The 14504-nt window shown below is 44.6% G+C and overlaps 1 protein-coding gene across 3 annotated transcripts in view; it reads right to left on the bottom strand.

Annotated features, from left to right (window-relative positions):
• The window catches only part of bmal1a (basic helix-loop-helix ARNT like 1a), a 56215-nt gene that overhangs the window by 14157 nt on the left and 27554 nt on the right, over positions 1-14504 (bottom strand). For 2 of the 3 annotated variants that reach the window (XM_078549381.1, XM_078549382.1), the window contains 7 exons: positions 13870-13962; positions 11393-11510; positions 9681-9830; positions 6060-6306; positions 5189-5295; positions 4457-4607; positions 2912-3000 (listed from right to left, as the gene is read on the bottom strand). In XM_078549381.1, the coding sequence (XP_078405507.1) occupies positions 2912-3000; positions 4457-4607; positions 5189-5295; positions 6060-6306; positions 9681-9830; positions 11393-11510; positions 13870-13962 (955 nt within the window). The remainder of the gene's footprint in view (positions 1-2911; positions 3001-4456; positions 4608-5188; positions 5296-6059; positions 6307-9680; positions 9831-11392; positions 11511-13869; positions 13963-14504) is intronic. The other variant, XM_078549383.1, reaches the window with a different exon arrangement.

Here is a 14504-nt window from a genome sequence, read left to right as displayed (position 1 = left end):
TGAACACCACTTGGAGAAAGCACTGAGGGTGGCAAGGGCACAGAATGAAGTACCCCACCCAGAGTACAAGTTGCAACATCAAGAGTGGCTCAGTAGCATCACTACTGACTGAGCTGGCCAAGTCCTAAAGAACATAGCTGCTAGATTGGCTCTGCAGCAGGTGGCGAGGGAACCAACAAGAGGAAAAAACATAATCAATCTCATCCTCACCAACCTACCCATCGCAGATGCATGTGTGCATGACAGTATTGATAGGAGCGACCACCACACAGTCATTGTGGAGACGAAGTCCTGGCTTCACATTGAGGATACCCTCCATTGTGTTGTGAGGCACGACCACCTTGCTAAATGGGATAGATTTCGAACAGATCAAGTCTGGGCTATCAGCAGCAGCAGAATTGTACTCAAACACAATCTGTAACCTCATGGCCCGGCATACCCCCCACTCTGCCATTACCATCAAGCCAGGGGATCAACCCTGGTTCAAAGAAGAGTGCAGGAGAACATGCCAGGAGCAGCACCAGGCATACCTAAAAATGAGGTGTCAACCTTTGAAGCTATAACACAGGACTACTTGCATGTCAAACAGTATAAGCAGCAAGTGATAGACAGAGCTAATCGATTCCACAACCAATGGATCAGATCTAAGCTCTGTAGTCCTGCCACATCCAGTCGTGAATGGTGGTGGACAATTAAACAACTCACTGCAGGAGGAGGCTCCACAAATATCCCCATCCTCAATGATGGAGGAGCCCAGCACATGAGTGGAAAAGATAAGGTTGAAGCATTTGCTACAATCTTCAGCCAGTAGTGCCAAGTGAATGATCCATCTCGGCCTCCTCTGGAGGTCCCTAGCATCACAGATGCCAGTCTTCAGCCAATTCGATTCACTATACATGATATCAAGAAACAGCTGAAGGCACTGGATACTGCAAAGACTATGGGCCCTGGCAACATTCCAACAATAGTACTGAAGACTTGTGCTCCAGAACTTTCCGCGCCCCGAGCCAAGCTGTTCCAGTACAGCTACAACACTGGCATCTACCCAGCTATGTGGAAAATTACCCAGGTATGTCCTGTACACAAAAAGCAAGACAAATCCAACCTGGCCAATTACTGCACCATCAGTCTACTCTCCATAATCAGTAGTAAAGTAATGGAAGGGGTCATCAACAGTGCTGTCAAGTGGCACTTGCTTAGCAGTAACCTGCTCACTGATGCCTAGTTGGGTTCCACCAGGGTCACTCAGCTCCTGACCTCATTACAGCCTTGGTTCAAACATGGACAAAAGAGCTGAACTCCCAAGGCGAGGTGAGAGTGACTGCCCTTGATATCAAGGCCACGTTTGACCCAAGTGTGACATCAAGGAGCCCCAGCAAAACTGGAGTCAATGGGAATCAGGGGGAAAACTCTCTGCTGGTTGGAGTCATACCTAGCAGAAAGGAAGATGGTTGTGGTTGTTGGATGTCAACCATCTCATCTCCAGGACACCACTGCAGGAGTTCCTCAAGGTAGTGTCCTTGGCCCTACCATCTACAGCTGCTTCATCAATGACCTTCCTTCCATCATAAGGTCAGTTCGCTGATGATTGCACAATGTTCAGCACCATTCACGACTCCTCAGATGCTGACGCAGTCCATGTCCAAATGCAGCAAGACCTGGACAATACCAAGGTTGGGTTGACAAGTGGCAAGTAACATTCACGCCACACAAGTGTCAGGCAGTGACCATCTCCAACAAGAGAGAATCTAACCATCGCCCCTTGATGTTCAATGGCATTACCATTACTGAATCCTCCACTGAACATCCTGGGGGTTTTCATTGACCAGAAACTGAACTGGACTAGCCATATAAACACAGTGCCTACAAGAGCAGGTCAGAGGTCAGGAATCCTATGACAAGGAACTCACCTCCTGACTCCCCAAAACCTGTCCACCATCTACAAGGCACAGATTAGGAGTGTGATGGAATACTCTCCACTTGCCTGGATGAGTGCAGCCCCCACAACGCTCAAGAAGCTTGACATCATCCAGGACAAAACAGCCCGCTTGATTGGCACCATATCCACAAATATTCACTCCCTCCACCACCAATGCACAGTAGCAGCAATGTGTACCATCTACAAGATGCACTGCAGGAATTCACCAAGGCTCCTGCGACAGCACCTTCCAAACCAATGGCCCGCAACCATCTAGAAGGACAAGGGCAGCAGATACATGGGAACACCACCATCTGGAAGTTCCCCTCCAAGTCACTCACTATCCTGACTTGGGAATATATCTCCGTTCCTTCACTGTCGCTGGGTCAAAATCCTGGAACTCGCTTCCTAACATCACTGTGGGTTTACTTACACCACATGGCCTGCAGCCGTTCAAGAAGGCAGCTCACCACCGCCTTCTCAAGGCAACTAGGGATGGACAATATATGCCGGAGCCCGCATCCCGTGAATGAATTTTAAAAAATACAGAAACAAAGAACAATACAAAAGCAAAATACTGCAAATGCTGGAAATCTGAAATAATAACAAAATACTAGAAACACTCAGCTGGTCTGTAGACAGAGAAACAGAGTTAATGTTTCAGGTCTGGGACCATCCATCAGAATGGTTCTGATGCTAGATCAATTGTAATTTTAAATCGGAAGTTGATACATTTTTCATTAGCCACAGGTACTAAAGGATATGAGACAATGGCAGGCACATGGAGTTAGGTTGTAGATCAGCCATGATTTCACTGAAAGGTGGAACAGGCTCGAGGGGCTAAATAGCCTCCTCTCATCTTAAAAACAGCTGGACACACTCAGCAGGTGGGGCAGCATCTGCGGGAAGAGAGGAATCAGCTGCAAATCCCTTCTGGATGTAAAACAAAATCTCCGCACATCGATTTTTAAAAAAATCAAAACCACTGCATACCTTCTCCAGTCTGTAACACATTATCCATGTTCGGAGGGGAACCTGAGAGAGGCAGAGTGGCTGTATCCCCCCTATCCAGAGAGCTGGCGCTGAAATTATAAGACAGCAGTCAACAGTCAGTCACTTTCCTTGGAACAGAGCATCATTGAAAGGTGACAGGGCAACTTCATAAAGTGATTACACTCAGCATATGGGCTATTTGGATTTATAAATAGAGGCATTGGACATAAAAGCAAATAAACTATGTTAGAACTTTACAAATCACTGATTAAACGTCAGCTGGAATATAATGAACAATTATGGGCACCACACTTCAGGATAGATGTGAAGGCCTTAGAAGGGGGTTAGTGGTGATTCACCAAGGTGTTAACAAGAATGAGGGACTCTAGTTATGAGGAGAGTTTCAAAAAAGTTGGGCTGTTCCCCTCAGAACAGAGATGGGCAGGAGGTGACCGAATAGAGGTTCTCAAGATGATGAGTATTCTGACAGAGAAGATTTAGAGAAAAATAATTTCTTCCGGGTGAGTGAGCCAATGACCTGAGGTCAGAGGTCATAGATTTAAAACCTAGTAAAAAGTCTAGAGGAAAGATGAGGAGATTTTTTTTCCCCCCAAAGATTTGTCGGGATCTGGAAAATGCTTTGCCTGAAAAAGGCAGTGGAAGTTGATTCCATAAATAATTTTAAACGGTGTGTTAGGCAGGTACGTGAGGGTGATGAACTTATCGGGTTGCGAAGAAAAAGCGGGAATGTGGGAGTAAACACAATGGCTCTTTCAAAGACGCAGCACAGGCATGATAGACCGAATGGTTCATATGTGACATTTATGTCACCACAATAACTTGGATTTATATAGTGCCGGTAATGTCGTTAACCATCCCAAGGGAGCATAAATAGACAGAATTTGACACACGAGATATTAAGGCAGATGACCAATGTTTGGTCAAAGAGGTATGTTTTAAGGAGGATCTTCAAGAAGGAAGGAGAGTTAGAGAGGTGAACAAGTTTAGGGAGGGTATTTCAGAGCTTCGGGCAAAAACAGATGAAGGCATGGCCGCCAATGGTGGAGTGATTGAAATCTTGGATGTGCAAGCGAGCAGAATTGGAGCACAAGAGAGCTGAGGGTTGTGGGATTGGAGGAGGTTAGAGAGACCAAGGCCATGGAGGGATTTGAAAACAAAGATGAGAATTGTAAAATGAAAGTAGACTTTAAGCCAATGTGAGTCACCAAGTATGATGGAGGCAGGTGGTGGGGAGGTGAGCAGGCTATGGTGAATGACACCATAGTGCTCTGGGACTTGGTTTGAGTTAGGATTTGGGCAGCTGTGGGAGAACTTATGTTTGCGGGGTGTGGATGATGGAAGGCTGGCCAGGAGAGAGTTGGAACATTACTGTTGAAAGATGAGGATGAGATCTGCCTTTCCTCCTGCTCATTTACCACCCGATCTGTAAAAGATTCAGGGGGTATTGCTCCAGCCTCCCACCATTCACCCAACCTCCCCTCCATCCCTCCGCCAATAAAAAAACAACCACAAAAAGCAACTTACAAAACAACTGTGTTTGTTGAAACTAGATATTCAACTTCCTTGGTCCACGGATTGAGGAAACTGAACCAGTAACTACGTAGTGAGATGAAGGAGCCATCCTTTATTCTGAACTTGTAGCAGCTGGTGGTGATCTTGTCCCTACTCTGTAATACTGTAAACAGGCAAGGCACAAACAGATTGATGAGGTGAAGGCTAAATACTTTCTCCAATTTTTAACACATCCGAAGGCTGAAAACTAGACTCTCAAAGCTATTAATCGTTCCCCACTCGTCAGCAGACAAGCGTTTTATACATCTGTACCGACCTCCCTGCGCCAGTTCATTAAACAGAGGAGCACATCCATTCATTTTCAACGGTGTTTATTTACTGCCGTTATCAACAGAACTTCCCAGACTCCTTGAATAATGAGAAACAGCCACATGTCAACTGCGGCTCAGTTGGTATCACTCTTGTCGGAGTCAGAAGGTTGTGGGTTCAAATCCCACTCTAGAGACTTGAGGGCAAAAGTTTAGGCTGGCGCTCCCATTGCGGCACTGAGGGAATGCTGCACTGTTGGAGGTGCTGTCTTTTGGACGAAATGTTAAACTGAGGCCCCCCCCCCCCACCCCACCATTTGTCCTGTCAAGTGTACGTAAGCGACCCCAAGGCAGCGTGGTTGGACATAGTCTGTCCTTCATTCCAGTACAGTGTGCAACTTCATTAAAAGCCAGACAAAGAGCAGGTTGTTCTTGCCTTGTCGGTGACATTCTGCAAGATGTACTATATCATCTTGATGGAAGTATTCATAACACGAGGTCCCAAGGAGCTCCTGTGGCAAATATCCCAGAATCACCGTTGCCCTGGAAACAGAAGAATGGTGCACGATCAGTCACGCTGACAGAAATGTATCCCCACCAGTACAAAGGCAAAACATTCCTTGAACCTTACAGCACAGAAGTAACCCATTTAACTCATCACACCCCTGCTGCCTTACTGAAAGAATTATCCAGTTAGTCCCACTCCCGGGGCTCTTTCCCCACAGCCCTGCAAATTTCTCCTTTTCAGGTATATACCCAGTTTGCTTTTGAAAGTTACTATTGAATCTGCTTCCACCGCCCTTTCAGTCAGCACATTCCAAATCGCAACAACACGCTATGTAAAAAGTATTCTCATCTCCCCCTCTAACTCTTTTGCCTATTATCTGAAATCGGGTGTCGTCTGGTTACTGAATGTCCTGCCAGTGGAAGCAGGTTCTTTTGAAACTTAACAACAGGATGTGGGGCATCACTGGCAAGGTCAGCATTTATTGCCCATTCATAACCTTCGCAATACAACTGAGTGGCTGGCTAGGCCATTGCAGGGGGAAGTTAGGAGTCAACCACATTGCTGAGGATCTGGAGTCACACGTAGGCCAGGCCGGGTAAGGCCGACAGACTTCCTTCCTTACCAGATATTAGTGAACTAGATGGGTTTTAATCACAATCCAAAAGTTTTATGGTCACCATTACTGAGACTAGTTTTTTTTATTCCAGTTGTTTAATTGATCACCCCATACAGTTTCTCCTAATCTACTCCATCCAAACCCCTCCTAATTCAGGATGTTGGGTTTTAACATATTTCACACCTTTGGTCCACGAACACAAATTTCCCATCTATCGCATGTCGGGAAACGTACTCCGTTGATTTTACTCTGATCTCTCCACTGATTGGCTGCGGGACAATATGAGGGTGCAATCGCCCAATGGCGACGAGGCAGCTTAAGTTGCAGCCTTCATTGTCAGGCTCGTTGTCTTCATCCAATCCCATCTTGGTGGGTGGCCAGCTCTTCAGGTAGCCACTGCTGTGAATGGTGCAGAAACTCTTGCGATCAGCTGCAAGACATAAATAGGGTGGAAGTTTCAATGTGAAGCCTGCTTTTGTTACAGTTTGAGATGGTGCGTGGATAGTGTGCAAACATTCAACAATAACTTGCAATTATATAGCACCTCTTAAATTGTCGTTAAAAAGTCCCAAAGCTCCTCACAGGTCCGTAAATAAAAACAATATTTGACATTGGGCTACATGAGGAGATATTAGGACAGATGACCAAAGGCTTTGTCAAAGAGGTAGGCTTTCAGGTGCGTCTAAAGGGAGAGAGAGGCAAAGAGTTTTAGGGAGGAAATTCCAGAGCTAAGGGACTAGGTAGCGGAAGGTATGGCTGCCAACAGTGGGGCAACGAAAATAGGGAATGAGCAAGAGGCCAGAATTGGAGGAGTGCAGAGATCTCAGAGGGTCATAGAGCTGAGGGATGTTATGGAGATAAGGTGGGATGAAACCATAGAGGGATCTGAATGCAAGAATATTCTGTTTTCCACACCCTCAACACTATAACTTGAAGAAAGTAAATTTTACAAAAGAGTACAGTAGCACAGTGGTTATGCTGCTGGGCTTGCAATCCAGAGGCCTGGACTAATAATCAACCTCAAGTCCTAATTGTGGCACTTTTAGAATTTGAATTCAGTTTTGACAAAACTGGAACTTAAAAGCTGGCATCAGTGAGAGTGACCACGACACTGTCGGATTGTTGCTTAAAAACTCAACTGGTTCACCAAGGTCCTTTCAGGAAGGAAACCTGCCATCCTTACCTGGTCTGGACTGATATGTGATTCCAGACTCAGCAACGTGGTTGTCTCTGATGTGGCCCAGCAGAATACTCAGTTGTATCAAATTGCTATGGGTTATTAGGAAAGCCCTCAACCGTGTCTGACCCATCTCCCATCGCCTCTGCCTTCACACCTTCCTCTCCCTCCCACAGAAGAGTCATACAGACTCGAAACGTTAACTCTGTCTTCCTCTCCACAGATGCTGTCAGACCTGCTGAGTTTTTCCAGCACTTTTTGTTTTTGTTTCAGATTTCCAGCATCCGCAGTATTTTGCCTTCCGATCTTCCTGGAACAGCAATGAAGACAATACAACTAGTTTGTGTGTGTGTGTGTTTGCAGATACTGGATGAGGGCAGGGTGAGTTGTGACAGCACCCCAATGGAAGAACAATTTCTTGGTCTACAATAAGTCTTGAATGAGGTACCAGTGGGAACCCAGTTCCTATGCAACCAATCTGAGATAAAATTCCCCAGACTTGCTCCATCACTAAGACCGCCTACTTCCACCCCTGCCTTAGCTCATCTGCTGCTGAAACCCTCATCCATGCCTTTGTCAACTCCAAACTTCTGGTCGGTGTCCCACCTCACACCCTCCTTAAATTTGAGGTCACCCAAAACTCTCCTGCCCATGTCCCAGCCTTGTTTTCAAATCTCCCTATAACCTCACCCCTCCCCAAATCTGTAACCTCTTCTAGCCTTACAACTGTCACGAGTTATCTGAGCATCTCTAGTTCTGGCTTCTTGTGCATCCCTGATTTTAATCCCTTTAAGTTTGGGGGCTGTACCTTCAACTGTCTAGACCCCAAGCTCTGGAACTCCCTCCCTAAATGTCCTGCCTCCCTAGCCCTCTCTTCCCTTTGATGCTCTTGAAAACCTATCTATTTAACCAAGCATTTGGTCATCTGTCCTTATGTCTCTGTAGGTGACTCAGTCAAATTTTTGTTTAATAATTGCTCTTATGAAGCACCTTGAGGTGTTTTACTATGTTAAAGGCACTATATAAATGCAAGGTATTAAGGGGGTCCTTTCAAGAGAAGAACATAGCATAATCACCTCCTGACTCCCCAAAGCCTGTCCACCATCTACAAGGCACAAGTTAGGAGCATGAACACTCTCCACTTGCCTGGATGAGTGCAGCTCCAATAACACAAGAAGCTTGACGCCATCCAGGACAAAGCAGCCCGCTTGATTGGTACCCCATCCACAAACATTCACTCCCTCCACCACCGATGCACAGTGGCAGCAGTGTGTACCATCTACAAGATGCAAGGGGTTGCCCTTTTAGGACAGAGATGAGGAGAAGTTTTTTCTCTGAGGGTTGTGCGACTTTGGAACACTCTGCCTCAGAAGGCGGTGGAGGCGGGGTCATTGAATATTTTAAAGGTGGAGATAGATTGATTCCCTTACCAAACAAGAATCTAAGGTTATCAGTGGTAGATGGGAATGTGGAATTTGAAACACAAGCAGATCAGCCATGATCTTATTGAATAGCAGAGCAGGCTCAAGGGGCCGAATGGTCTACTCCTGTTCCCATTTCTTACATTCCTATGCAGGAACTCACCAATGTTCCTTAGATAGTACCTCCCAAGCTCACAAATACTACTATCTAGAAGGACAAGGGCAGCAAACACATGGGAACACCTCTACGTGGAAGTTCCCTCCAAGACACACACCATCCTGACTTGGAAATATATCGCCGTTCCTTCATTGTTGCTGGGTCAAAACCCTGGAACTCCCTCCCTAACAGCATTGTGGGTGTACCTACACCACATGGACTGCAGTGGTTCAAGAAGGCAGCTCATCACCATCTTCTCAAGGGCAATGAGGGATGGGCAATAAATGCTGGCCTAGCCAGTGAGGTCCACATGCCATGAATGAATAAGAAAAAAATAAATAAATAGCAATAGGCCATTCAGCCTCTCAAGCCTACTCTGCCATTCAATAAGATCACAGTTGACCTATCTCAACTGCACCTTCCTCCACTATCACAACATCCCTAGGTTCCCACTTTCAAAATATCTATCGATTTCAATCTTGAACATACTCATCAACAGAGCATCCAAAATCCCCATGAGAATCGAGAATTGCCAAGATCCATAACCCTCCAAGTGAAAAGATTTCTCCTCATCTCAGTCCTAAAATGGCTGACCCTTTATCCTGAGACTTTGTCCCCTAGTTCTAGACTCTACAACCAGGTTAATAAAAAAACCTCTCAGCCTCTACCCTTTCAAGTCCTCTAAGAAATATATGCATTTCAATGAGATCATCTCTCATTCTTCTAAGATCCAGAGAATATAGGCGAGGTCTACTCAATCTCTCCTCATAGGACAGCCCGCTCATCCCAGGAATCAGTCTAATTAGCTTTTGTTACACCTCCTCTAAGGCAAGCATGTCCTTTCTGCTTCTTAGGTAAAGAAAAGCAAAGCTGCACACAGTACTCCATGTGTGGTCTCACCATAGCTCAATATAATTGCAGCAAGACTTCCCTACTCTTATACTCAACCCCCTTGCAGTAAAGGCCAATTTACCTTCTAATTCCTTGCTGTACCTGCATGTTGATTTTCTGAAAGAAAATTGAAGCTTAAACAAAACAGGTTACGTTACCTTTCTTCTTGGAGCAGTTTGATGCAAAGTCCTTGTCCTCTAACTTGACCGAAGGCCTGTTGCATTTCATCCGACAGAAGAATGAGCGTCTTGCCCCCGAACACAATCGGGAGGGTCCTGGAGTTATATCCGTCTTAACTGGCAAACCAGCTGATTGCAGAGGACAAGGCAGGATAACAAAAGAACATAAATTGAATGTAACTTCAACCATTTAGGCTATAAGGAAAGATCTCCAGCTCACAATAACCCACAATTGTTGAAAAATTATTAAAACCAATTTACACAACAATAAAACTGCGAGGGAATATAAGAATTGAGGCACACAAAAAAAAAAGACCATCCCAGTTGACCTTCTACCTACAAAAGCAAAATACTGCGGATGCTGGAAACTGAAATAAAAACAAAAAAATGCTGGAAAAACTCAGCAGGTCTGGCAGCATCTGTGGAGAGAGAAACAGAGTTAACGTTTCAGGTCAATGACCTGTCATCAGAACTCCTTCCACCAACCTGGTAGTCCCATGTTCCACGACAATGGAGTTGTTAACTAATCAGAGTGATTAATCTTTTATCAATGAGTCTACAGCAGAGCCAGACATGTGGTGAGGAAAACCCCCATTAGTAGAGAGCTTTCAGAACTACTGGTCCGAAATCACCTGTTCCTCTCAACACACGTTATGTCTCAAATTACTCAGACTGGGTCCCAAAATGCTATTGTCTGAGAGAAATCTTTAATTGGAACGAATCAATACTCTCCATTTCCACCATCCCCCTTGGGGTCCTGTTTCATAGATTGACACTTGCTCACTGAAATATTACAGGTATTGCCCCATTTAAAGTGTGTCCTGATAGCAGTTTTTAAATTAGGGAAGTTCCCCAAATAACCCTTCCTCCATTTTCATATTAGCACAGTTACTGCATTTGCTCAGTTTTTCTTTTAAAATCACCACCTCACTTGCTGCTCCCCTCTCCCAACCCTCCCACTCGCCACTTCCCATTCCAACCCTACCGCTCACCCATTCCCTCTCCCAACCCTCCCTTCTCACCGCTTCCTTCCCCCAACTCTCCCGCTCACCGCTTCCCACTCCTGAAACCGTGTTCGCTGTCCCACTCCCTAGTTTTTGTTCGCCACCCCTCTCCCAAGCCCTCGCTGGGAGAGGGGCAGTGAGGTGGAGCATGGGAGCGGGAGAGGGGTGGATGGTGGGAAGCAGCGTGCGGGAGATTAAGAAAGGTGGTGAGTAGGAGGGTTGGGGAAGGGAAGCGGCAAGTGGGAAGCAGCAAGTTAGTAAGAGTCAGTGAGTATTATGAGGATTTTTGGGGCCATTTAGGTTCAAGGCAGCCAACAGGCTTTTAATATAAAAATTACAGGTCGGGAATGTAATCCACCCTCATTACATGTTTTCTTATGGGAAAGTGATTTTTGTTTAGCATGTTTGCGTTTAGCAGGCCGTTCTTTAGGAACGCATTAAAAGCGCTAAACAAGGGATAGCTATACTTCAACAGATTAGCTTTAAATTAATTCCCTTCAAGCACACTGTAAAATTAATTAATCTTGTTGGTGCAGATTGCTTGACACATTGACATTTCCATGGTAACAAATATTAGGCAAATGTGGAAATATTTTGATTTAATTAACCTTCTTTAGTTTGTTACTGTATATCCTGTCTTTAATGGTTGATGGCCACTGCTGTTACTATGGATGAGTAGGGTCTTACTTTTGGCATCTATAAGCCTCTCCCTCGGGGCCGTGTCGAATGAGGAGAGTTGCTCTTTGACTTTGGCAATGTCCTTCGGATGGAGGTAGTCAAACAAGCTCTGACCAATCAGATCCGTCTGCAAATCAAGCAGAGGAAAGGATCATTTAAAGAGAGACTCTCAGTCCCAAATGTTTGCATCTCTAGGGCATTCGCAAAAGTGTTCTACAATCGACTGATCACCTCTAAGTTCAGTACATTTGGCTGCAAAGGTTTTTGTGCACAGCACGATCCCACAAACAGCAATGAGACAAGACGACAGACAGACAGACAAGCAGTTTGTGGGGTTTTTTTGGGAGGTATTTGTTGAAGGAGGAATTTTGACTCAGGGCACTAGGAGAGCTCCTCCGCTTTTATTTGAATAGTGCTGTTGGATCTTCAGCTTCCACCTCAACAGACAGCAATGAGGCTTGACCTCCCATGTACACTCCCTCGGTCCTGGCCAGAGTTTTAAAGCTAGACTTGGAGAAGGCTCGAGCCCAGGAGGTGCTCAATAAGGTCCGAGTCCCACCAATTGTGTGAAGTGCGCTCGGCTGATAGTGCTCTCGCCTCTAAGTCACAAGTCCCACTCCAGGGCTGGAGCAAAAAAATCACGGCTGACACTCCAGTAATGAGGGAGTGCTACATTGTCGGAGGTGCTGTCTTTCGGATGAGGCTCCATCTGCCATTTGGGTGTATGTAAAAGATCCCATGGCATTCTTTTGAAGAAGAGCAGGGGAACCCTCCCGGGTGTCCTGGACAATATTTATCCCTCAATCAACACTACAAAAACAGATTGTCTAGTCATTATCACATAGTTGTTTATGGGAACTTGCTGTGTGCAAAATGACTGCCACATTTCCCCCCTTACATGTGAAGTGTAATCACTGTTCTCTGTCATTGACTGTAAAACGCTTTGGGACAGCTGGTTCGTGGAAAGTGCCAAGTCCGCCTTTTCTTTAATTGGGCCAAGCTCCTCTCTTTGAGCTGGCCGAATAAATGATTAATGATAAGAGGTTGAAGCTACTCTAGTGACTTAGAGTTCTTCTGTCATGTTTCCGAGTCAGACCAGAAAACTGCCAAATTCATTCCCAGTCAGCGCCAAATTAGTTGCTCTCAGAAGGGACAACAGCAGAGAATCTACAATTAGCCAGGTTATTCGTGGATTAAGTAAAGTGTAAATCAGTCAAGATTCCTCATCTCTCTGGTTGCGATCCAGTGTTAAATACCCACCGGGGTCAGAACAGGATTGGCTGAACTGTAATTCCCAGCCTTCGAAAAAAATAATTTGCATTTCTGTAGCACCTTTCATGATCTCAGGGCATCATGTAGCAATTTACAATCAATGCAGCACTTTGGAAGCATAATCACTACTGTAATGTTGGATGCGCAGCAGACAATTTGTGCACAGCAAGCTCCCACCACAAGAATGTGATAATGATCAAATAATCTGAATTTGTGATTTTGGTTGAGGGATAAATATTGACCAGGACACCAGGGAGAACACCCATGCTCTTATTCAAAATAGTAGCCGCGGAGGATAGATGGGCCCTCAGTTTAACACCTCATTGAAAAGACAGTGCAGTGCTCCCCCAGCACAGCGCTCCCCCAGTACCGACCCTCCGACAGCACAGCGCTCCCCCAGTACAGGCAGTGGGGTAAGTCAGTCTAAAGTTTGTACTAAAATGTTTGGAGCAGGACTTGAACTTGAAACCTTCTGGCTTAAATGTGAGTGGTAACAAGACAGCCAAGTTTAAATGATTAAGATTTTAATAACAAAAGACAGTTTTAAGATTGAAAAAAAGAACCCAAAGCTCAATTTTGTTTTGTAATCATCTCAAACTTTCAATAAAAGAAAATTACCCACAATCGACCCATTGAGTCTGTGTCAGCTCTTTGATAGAGTTATCCAATAGTTCTATTCCTCCTACTCTGCCCCACAGTCCTTTTTCTTTTCAAGTATTTATCTAATTCTCTTTTGAAAGTTATTATTGAATCCGCATCAACCACCCTTTCAGGCAGTGTGTACCAAATCATAAAACTGCATTTAAAAATTCTCATGTTCAGTCTGCTTCTTTTGCCAATTACCTTAAACCATGTCCCAAAATTTGAACTAAATTTTATGGTTTAAGTCACTACTGCATCTGACTTGAGACTTATTTTGCATCAACTGTAGAGAATATATTTAATGGCTATGAACATTATATCAATAGAACCACAGAACAAAACAAGGCCATTCAGCCTATTGTGCCTAAACTGATGCTAGCTCTTCAACTGGACCAGTCTAATCCTGTTTCCCTGCTCCTTCCTTACATCCTTCCTCACTGAACATAAAATTTCCATTAAATGCCAGGCTACAAACATCTCAGTATAATAAGACCATGTCAGTGGAGCTACAATGTTGAAGAGATCTGTGCCCATTGCAAGACTCAAGTCGCTTTGTGGTTGTGCAACTTTACCTGGCTGTAGTTGAGGATTTTGAAAACTGATTCAGATACAAAAAGTATCTTTCCTCTGTCGCAACCCACAACAAAAAGAAATCCATCAGCTGCCTGTGGGAACAGCAGGTTGTTTGATTACACATTCTTCAATAAAAAGGCAATACCACCATTACAATAAGTCAATAACCCCTCCAATATATATAACCAAATATTTAAAAACAGATCAACAACTGTCAAACATTTCTCACAGCTGAGTGAAGAATTCTACTAAGTATTAACTAGAACAGATTTAGAATACACAATATAGCAACAGGAGGTGGTTATAGGAGGGCTTGACCAACATTATTGAATTTTTTTGAGGAGCTTATAGAGATAGTAGATGGTGGTAATGCAAAAGATGTCATTTATCTGGATGCTCAAAAGCTCTTTGATAAGGTGTCCCATAACAGTTTAATGAATAAAGTCAGAGAATGTGGAGTCAGGAGACAAGTGACAGAATGGATTGCCAACTGGCTTCAAGACAGAATGTAGAGAGTAGGAGTAAAGGATAGTTGTTTGGAATAGCAGAAGGTAGGAAGTGGTGCTCCACAGTGTTGGGACTACTACTGTTCACAATTTACATCAATGATATGGACTTTGAAATCAAAAACACA

Source organism: Cetorhinus maximus, chromosome 9, assembly GCF_964194155.1.
Source record: "Cetorhinus maximus chromosome 9, sCetMax3.hap1.1, whole genome shotgun sequence".
NCBI classification, from domain to species: Eukaryota; Metazoa; Chordata; class Chondrichthyes; order Lamniformes; family Cetorhinidae; genus Cetorhinus; species Cetorhinus maximus.
Note: the sequence above shows the minus strand (reverse complement) of the source record. Positions and strands in the feature narration are given on the sequence as shown.